At 36.4% G+C, this 8,808-nt stretch overlaps 3 protein-coding genes across 3 annotated transcripts in view; 2 read left to right on the top strand and 1 right to left on the bottom strand.

Moving 5' to 3' along the window:
- The window catches only part of LOAG_17688 (asparagine synthetase domain-containing protein 1), a 4,840-nt gene extending 2,982 nt beyond the window's left edge, over positions 1 to 1,858 (bottom strand). The window contains exons 1-5 of the mRNA XM_020450353.1: positions 1,752 to 1,858; positions 1,610 to 1,678; positions 1,148 to 1,285; positions 398 to 508; positions 119 to 307 (exon numbers count right to left, since the gene is read on the bottom strand). Of these exons, the coding sequence (XP_020305992.1) occupies positions 119 to 307; positions 398 to 508; positions 1,148 to 1,285; positions 1,610 to 1,678; positions 1,752 to 1,814 (570 nt within the window). The 5' untranslated portion in view covers positions 1,815 to 1,858. The remainder of the gene's footprint in view (positions 1 to 118; positions 308 to 397; positions 509 to 1,147; positions 1,286 to 1,609; positions 1,679 to 1,751) is intronic.
- A 1,700-nt stretch (positions 1,859 to 3,558) lies between these two features.
- On the top strand, positions 3,559 to 6,371 carry LOAG_10276 (TPR Domain containing protein; the record flags this gene model as incomplete). The annotated part of the gene is made up of 11 exons (XM_003145804.1): positions 3,559 to 3,585; positions 3,678 to 3,839; positions 3,987 to 4,084; positions 4,190 to 4,328; positions 4,446 to 4,515; positions 4,632 to 4,771; positions 5,065 to 5,255; positions 5,383 to 5,488; positions 5,584 to 5,734; positions 5,964 to 6,160; positions 6,282 to 6,371. The coding sequence occupies 11 exons, from the start codon at positions 3,559 to 3,561 to the stop codon at positions 6,369 to 6,371; spliced, it is 1,371 nt and encodes a 456-aa protein (XP_003145852.1).
- A 930-nt stretch (positions 6,372 to 7,301) lies between these two features.
- On the top strand, positions 7,302 to 8,538 carry LOAG_10275 (arginine/serine-rich splicing factor 3; the record flags this gene model as incomplete). The annotated part of the gene is made up of 4 exons (XM_003145803.1): positions 7,302 to 7,459; positions 7,627 to 7,847; positions 8,136 to 8,293; positions 8,389 to 8,538. The coding sequence occupies 4 exons, from the start codon at positions 7,302 to 7,304 to the stop codon at positions 8,536 to 8,538; spliced, it is 687 nt and encodes a 228-aa protein (XP_003145851.1).
- Positions 8,539 to 8,808: the final 270 nt, after the last annotated feature.

Raw genomic sequence — 8,808 nt, 5'->3', positions numbered from 1 at the left:
ATAAATCCAGTAATCTCATATTCCCGTCAAAAGCGAAAATTTAACCCCAGTATGTCATCTTTTCTGTAACTTATGTAAATCATCACATCATACAGGAAAAAAGCACAATTTAACACACATTTTTAAAACCCAGTTCATGTGAAGGTATGAATCTTTCCGAAACTAGTTTCCTCTCCACCAGGCAAAGTGTATTAAATTGTTCTACCCATGGTCCGCTGGCTTCGAAAACATGAAATATAGTGGTATTTCCCTTATTGCACAAATCAAGAACAGTTACCGTGCCCGATGGCACATCGTACCAGCTCCGCTGAAAAAATGTTTGGGAAAGTTTATCAGAGATTTGATTACTGACGGTGCAAGCATCCATTTTTTAACACTGACTAATTAATCTCATTACCTGCCTATCGCAAACGAAAATGGAAAAATAAAATTTTGTATCCACTCGTTTCCATAGTAAACTTTTTCGACCAAATATATCACGTCCAAGCAGTACTTTCTTGAAGTCTTCCTAAAACACGGGATGAAATCAAATTATTTATAAATAATTTGCAGGCTCATAAAGTTGCAGTTTTAACGGCTGCTATCCTGCTTACTGTCTACGGTCATCGTAGCTACCAAAAATCAAAACAGTGTACATTATTAATGTAATGAAAAGAGGAAGACACACAGCACCTCAGATGACATCGACTCCCAAAAAATAGCATTCGACCATTCTGATGCTTTTGAATATAAAAATGATAGGATCAAATTAATTAAAATAACAGACTTAGTAAGTTGATAGGGAAAAAACAATCCCTGAGTTATTAAGCTCCAGACATTAGATATGAAATCACTGCAATTTGTGGAGAAAAGGTAAAAGAAAAATTGTGGAATCATAGGGAAGCAGTAAAGGAAAAATCAAAACGAAAGTAAGGGTCAGAAGCACAGCTCAAAACCGAGAAATATTTGGCTTTAACAACTAACACAGTAAGTTCTGGTATGCAACTGGCGTACTGGAAAGTTTCATTACTTCTTATTGGTAAAAAAGGAAGGGGAACGGAATAGTAGGTAAGACTAAACAAATGGACAAGCTCCCCTTTTTTTAAAAAAAATTTCGCATATATTATACGAATTTATCTTGAAATATATACACAACATAAATCTTTACCCTATAATAAATAACTGCCCAAGATCCAATCATATCGTCCAACACATTAATAATTTCGCCAATTAGCTGGCATGCATTTAATTTATCCACCAGTGCTTTGGACCCATCACAGGAAACAGAGTTAGGTGGAAGACACGCCTGAAACTTGAAACAGATAAAAAATGCCACTTAGCAGTAAGGCATTCATCAAAATTCACAACAACATCCAATCTAAAGTAATGATAAAATCTTGGAGAATTGATTTTGCTAGTCTAGTACAGAATAGCTCTTGCCTTCAATGACCTTTTTTTTTTTAAAGAACTGCAATCTAATATTCATCCGGAATTTTGGAAAAATCAACTTCCCATCTTTCGCTTTTCGTTTGGCTTCTGTGACAGATAAGTCTTCATTTAGTTACATGGCTATACGAATTCTTCCCTTTCCAGAAAAAAAAAAAAAAAGGACGAAAAAGCAATCACATACCTCTGCACGGAAATACGGTTTTCCAATTAACAGCAAATGGCCCTTTTCGCATTTAATTGCATCCCCTTGCTGTAACGAAAAATTAATCAGTATTCGAAGGATCAAGAAAAAAAGCACGTCAGAAATATGACAACGAACTTACAGGAAACATAACTTTACTGCTTTCTAAATCGATAACCGCGATGCCGGATGATAATTTAACCATCTCTCAACTGTTCTGCTAGTTCTTTTGAAAATTACTTTCTGAAAAAAAGGATGCAGTATTTTTCCTTTGTCTTTTCAACTATCTACAGCACCATCAGACAAGACAACACATACATCACCATCTAACTTTTCCAAAACCATTGTGAAAAGCTCGCATAATTTTTTATGGATTAAAAAATTTTCCCGTAAGCACTTACGATCAATGATAATGAAGCTTCTGATTAATACCTTCTATCCTATCAGTCTTGCATCACCCACTGGTAGAACAGAACCTCATAGTAATTGGCGATCAGTTTTGGTATACAACAATTCATTAGGATCCCAAGTATTTAACTATAATTTTCCAAGAAAACACCAAATCCCCTCCCCCACCCATTCAACCGAAATTGATGGCCAGTCAGTGACTCAATATAACTTGGTCTGTGTGAAAATCAGTAGATGTGAAAATCAGTTGACTTCCGTTGGAGTGGGGTCGTTTGAGATCGAATTCACCGCACATAAATGCTTATTGCAATAAAAGGGTGTCTAATAAAACTGACCATTCTGTAAAGTGCACAATTCTTCCATGCTCTCTGAGATTTTCTATCTGTTTTCTGGTTTCAGTAGTTTGGAAATCAGACGTATTTCTAGTGGAATTGGGACAGTGTCTCAAAGTACATTACAATGCGATATATATAACTGACAAAAATTTCTAAATCTTAGCAGTTAAATCTGAAAGCCACATTACAACCCATAAAAATTTTTTCGATAATTTCTATGTTATACCGATCTACTGCTGCAGATAACTATTAGGCTTATCAGGCCTTTCTTTGATATCAGTTCTTAATTGAATTGCCTGGGGAGCGCGTTTGATGAGCCTGGTTAGTTTCACAAAAAAGAACCGACTATATATTGCCTGATCTACAGCGGTACCATTCAGCTAATCATTTAATCGCTTGCTGATAGACTATCGGTATTTCAAATCACCTGACTTTAGCTTATCAGCATTCGAAGCTTTTTTCTCAACTTGCTTGAACCTTTGAACAGCATATGCATTGCAGTAGTGATTGTTTCATTTGATAAAGAATATCCTGGTATCCATGGCAGCACCACTACACTACACTTGGTGCCTGAGCACGTTAGATTCATTTGCTTCGTTTTCAAGTAGCAAATCAATGAGGATTTATATCTGCGCTATGAAAATTTCTTTTTTTATCGAAGATATCGGAATGAAAACGCTGTAACGTACAATCATTAGTTATTATCATGAAAATGTTACATCTCTAAATTATCTTGTACTTCATAAGGTGACAACCAAATCTCCCCTCAAGATAGAGGGTCTGTCTTGAAATACGCAATTCTGCTTTTAACTCTTTTGTTGTCTAAATTATCTCTCAGTATATTTACAAAATGCAGCGGATAATTTTAAATCTACCAATACTACCGGCCGTACTGATCGTCATATCTCAACGGTTCTAGGTCCGCGCAAAATTCATTAATGGTTATAACATAACAAGGAAATTTGCAACATAAACGTAGCAGGGAAGAAAAGAAATAATTTTTAAATTTTGCTAGCAATACATATGTTTAAAGAAAAAAAAACGATTGGATAAAAAGTTTATTATTTCGACTAACTAGGTAAGCACATTCTTGAAAAGAATTATAACTTTAGCTTAGATTCGACATCAGATTTGTCCACTTAAACTTCAAATTATTTTTACCACATACCGCATATGTTCTTGCTCTAATTGGTTTCATGACATCACATGTCTGATGATGGAGAGAAGAAAACGGTACTAATGATGGAAATGGTGCTATCAATTCTATGAATACCGACGTTAAAGATTAACTCATTTCGCCAGGAAATGATTTAGATGTACTTCAGGATAGCACCGAACTTGACAGTGATATGGCAGTCAAGGTGGCGAGAGAAAAAGCTACCGCAAAAACTAGAGAAAGAGAGCTTCAAGGTTTTGATCGCGAGAATTTCATTCTTCATCAGCGCTTCATTCGCAGAGATTTTATTGCATGCAAGGCTCTAATAAAGGTTATCATGTTTTAGTGATTATTGTAGAGAGTCATTTAGGTTGAACCACTTAGTTGAATTTGGGTTAAAAAATTAATTAATTCTCATCATTTCCTGAAATGAATTGTACTTGTATTATCCTAAAATTGTAACTGAGAATTATTAAAGGAGATGGCAGACAAATACAGCGAAATGTGCGAGTATCCGTTTTGCATTAGGGGTAAAATAGCTCGAATGGAAGGAAATTTTCGTGAAGCTTTGATATGGTTCGTTGCTCTTCGATTTCGATTGCTTATATGGTCTTTGAAAGATTCCCTAAAATTTGTTTTTTATTACTCTTTAAAACTTCCAACTTTGATTCGAATTTAAAGGTTCGAGAAGGCGCAGTTAGTGAATCCCTTAAATGGCGTTTATGTGCGTGAAATTGGTTGTTTATATTTCTTACTTGGGAACCATATTAAAGCATCAGAAGTTTTTCTGGATGCAATTAAGCTGAATGATAAGGACTGGGTAAGTTCAGGTGTACCATTTTAAGAACTAGAAAAGTGTTTTTTTCTTTTTCAAGTGTGCATTTCTAAAAAATTACTTTGGTTCACACTGAACGGTGAAAATGACGTTTAATTCTAGAAATCATACTACTGGCGTGCAATGGCATTATATCATACCAAACAGGATTCTGAGTCTGCACTCAAAGTATGTGAAAATTCCTTCAGACTTGTTGTTGCTTAAAACTTGATAAAATTGTTTTTGCATCCCACTAATTTTATTCCATTTTGGTTTTACCACCGTTCATTTTGGATAAATCTTCCTTAGCAACTTTCCAGGCTCAAGAATGTTTACTTACGGCTCCAACAGCTGCACAACATGTTGAAATTTTGACGTTTCTAGCAAGATTATGTGAGCAACGTAATGATATCAAACTAGCAATTGAAGCGCAAAAGAAAGCATTGGAAGTAGGTCGGAACTAATAAGTACTATACAACTAATGCAAACTGGATCGGAATATTAGTATGAATTTGTACCAGAGAACTTTTCCATAAAATGGATTTCCAAAAATTGAAATGTATAGACTTCAAAAGGAAAACAGAAACATATCCTTTTGCCAGTTTCTGTAAAATGAAATGCACAAAAACGGTTAAAATAGCAGCAAAAATTCCTCTTTATGCGTGAATCATTTAGGGTATTAAACATGCATGCGGATTTCTAACATTAGTTTTAATTTAATTTTAATGATTGATAATTGTAGTTGGAACCAGAAAATCTTGATATTCTTACAAATATGGGATTGCTTTATGCGAGGTGGCAGAATGATGGCCAAGCATTTGATGCCTTTGGCAGAGCCCTCAGCTATGATCCAACACATTCACAAAGTATACTGGCCGCTGGTTCTATCATACAAACAAATGGTGAGCATGATGTCGCTCTAACGAAGTACAGGTTGGCTACAGCTTCTGCAACTATTCAACAATTAAAAAGCATGAAGAATTTTAAGAAGAGACTAATTTGAATAAAACAAATAAATAAGTAAACAGTCATATTCTCTACTCATTGATTTTCTCTACAGGATAGCTGCAGAGAAGTGCGAATACAACGGACCATTGTGGAATAATATCGGCATGTGTTTTTTTGGAAAAGGCAAGTGCGTTGCAGCAATAAGCTGTTTGAAGAAGGTGACATTTTTAAGTGTTTGAAATGTTTGAGAGAATTGTTCGTGGAAATTTATTAATTGCATTTAACTGTATTCATCTGTTTTTTTTCTCTGAAGGCTAATTATTTGTGTCCGCTCGAATGGAAAATTTGCTACAATCTTGGCATAGTGCATAATGCTGTGCAGCAGTACGCGTCTGCTTATCATTTTTTATCATCGGCCGTCAATTTAAATACACGTTCGACAATGCCTTACATGGCACTTGCAGGTTCCACATCTTAATTTCAACCAAAGGGTCGATGATAAGAAAAAGGGTATTTAAAGGATATTCTTAAATCGTTTTTCCTTTTTTGTAAAACTTTTAAAAAATCAAATGATTAATTAGTATTATATCCGGAAAAAATCGTTTAAAATATCTATATAGTTTAGAAAGTATATCGAATTAGAATTATATTGTTTTGGGTCTTTATATACAATATAGAAAGGATCATTTTCAGTGGTACTGACAAATCTTGATGATACTCTGAATGCGAGCAAAGCTTATGACAGAGCGCTTCAACTTGACAAGAATAATTGCGCTCAGATACATTTAAATTACGCCATATTTAGAGCGAAACAAAAAGAATTAAAGGAATCGGTCGAGTCATTGCAAGCATTCTATAAAGCAATCACTAACAGGCAGACGCTCTCACAAGTAAGTTGGGAATTCATTAAAGGGTTACAAGTTATAGACAAGAGTTAGTGCAAGAAAATGCTGCAGAGAAGAATGTAATGAGGCTATTTATCAATTCATTCTTAAGGGTTCTCATTTCCAGGAGGTGCTGTATGCGGCAGATAACCTGAAACGATATTTGGGTCAAACAGATAAATACGACAAAGGTACATGCAAACGCAGTGTCTCATGAACACTCGATCAAAATGTTGTTATAATGACCTTTCATATCTTTTTATTTGATAAATAGTTAATTCTGGAAAATAAACCTCAGAATACGTTTTATTGCGACAGCACGGACGGTGTAACAAAGAGTAGTTGAACAGGTTACTGAGGTATTGCAAGCGTTGACATACGCTTTGCAATTCAACACTGTTCATCGATATTACACGTCGCTCCTTCAAATGAAAGGTGATATAATGTCACGGAAACAAGACCATACATTTCTCTAGAAATCTAGTGATAAGGAGTTAGAAATTGGGGAACAAATACTTCACCGCAGGAGAAAAGAAATGGAGTTCCTTCATGCACGTCTCACTGGAGGGAAAATTTATAATATTACCTAGAAATTTCATAAATTTCCGTGTCATGCATATGATCTATGTCTGATGACTGATTTCTGTAAGGCAGCAGTTGAGGATGTAATTCATGTCTACATACTTGAGCAAACCAATGTCCACTGCCACTGGGAAAAGTGGTGCATCGGCCGTCTATTATTTCCCTAGTGCGATGCAAAACACGTAGAAATTTCATTGCGGCCTAATTAGAATGAAAAACTTAGTAGAGTCATAGTCGTCCAGCGAGATTTACGCATAGAAGACGGGTAGGCCGTGTTGTTCATGATTGCGTTGTGGCAATTTAAATAGTTCTTTCGCTTATTGGCTAGTTATTTTTCCATTTCGGTTGCCGGTGTCACCTCCACTGATGCTGTGAGTTGAGGCGAAACTTAGCTGACCTTAAAATACGCACTGTTGCGCAGTAAAATATAGACTTTAAACGTTTGGTGTTACACCATTATCGAGACTGTTATTGGAATTTTTTCGTAGTTCGTGTTATTCTAAAAGTATGCTTGCTACTCCCTTAGCCTTGTCGATACATTCTTAGGTTTTCAAATTAAGGATAAATGTCTCGAGAAAGCCGCATTTACGTTGGAAACCTACCAACAACTGTTAGAGCAAAGGATGTGGAAGATATCTTCAGCAAATATGGCAAAGTCCTTTACGTCGACTTGAAAGATCGGCGGCAGCCGTATTTTGCCTTTGTGGAGTTCGAAGATGCGAGGTCTGCATCATTTTCAACATTCTTTTGGTTCTTGCCTAGGTTTCAATTAACCTCAGTTAAACTGCTCTTTACTTACAGTGGTGTATTGAAACTGCGGCACATTTGCTGCACAGCACTGTCGTATCCTTCTGAAGCTGTACAATTTTATTCTTATAATGTGCTTCCAGGGATGCAGAAGATGCTGTTCGCGGTCGTGATGGCTACGATTATGAAGGGTATCGGTTGAGGGTAGAATTTCCTCGCGGTTTAGGACCTAGAGGACCCGGAGGACGACCGTATGACACTGGGAGAAACTTATCCCTCTCGCGAAACGCGAGTGGAGGGGGCAGTTCCAGTGGAGGCCGTCGAGCAAACTATCGTGTTATAGTTTCGGGTTTGCCAGCTTCGGGTTTGTTTCATCTGAAAAGTGTCATATTTTCTTCGACAAAGAGCCTTGAGTGAAAGGGTCAGTGAAATTTCAAGTGCAGCTACTCTCTTAGCAGTACTCAACACTCGATGTTCTTAGTTTTCTCAAATCTGTGCGTAAAAAAATTCATCTAAATTAGTAATTGAGTACTTAAGTGGAATTTCTCTATCCCGTTTTATTTCGCTAAACAGTTGGATAGGCTCTTCAAATTCAGTTATGGTACTGGAATATAAGCATATTATTTACACTGTCTAGGGGTTATGCTTTTAGGCTCATGGCAGGATTTAAAAGATCATATGCGTGAAGCAGGCGATGTTTGCTATACGGACGTATTACGTGATGGCACTGGTATCGTGGAATATGGTCGTTATGAAGATATGAAATATGCTTTGCGCAAACTTGATGACACAAAGTTCAAATCACATGAGGTATGTGTGTTCGTTTTCAGCATAAATTCACTTTTTTCCACTATATGGTTGTATTTTGATAATCCTATCACGCAAAGTGGTAAGAGAATTTTCAGGGTGAAACCTCTTACATTCGAGTGAGAGAAGATAATGGAGAATCGCGTGCTCATTCTCGTTCCCGATCACCGGTTGGTCGTGCTTCTCGAGGTTCACCGCAATATAGTCCATCTTACAGTAATAGCGGAAGTCATTCCCACTCACCTTGACTTGTGCACGTTCCTTTACTCATCACTTGTTGCGCTAACGTACCTGATCCAGTAATCTGCTGTTAATTATCCGACCTCATTCATTGTATGGACGGACATTTAAAATCAGCAAAGTATGTATGTTATTGATTGTAAAACGTATTGCTGGAGTTTTCCCACTTTTCTAGCCTCTTCATTTTCATTAAGGTCTTTTAGCGCTGAGGAAACACTTCAGCAAGCCCTCACTAAACTTGTTTCATTATTTAACATCATTACGTTAAATTATATTTT

The sequence above is a fragment of the Loa loa genome, assembly GCF_000183805.2.
Source record: "Loa loa unplaced genomic scaffold supercont3.113, whole genome shotgun sequence".
In the NCBI taxonomy this organism is placed as follows: Eukaryota; Metazoa; Nematoda; class Chromadorea; order Rhabditida; family Onchocercidae; genus Loa; species Loa loa.
The sequence above is the reverse complement of the archived record's forward strand: the minus strand, read 5'-3'. Positions and strand labels throughout refer to the sequence as shown.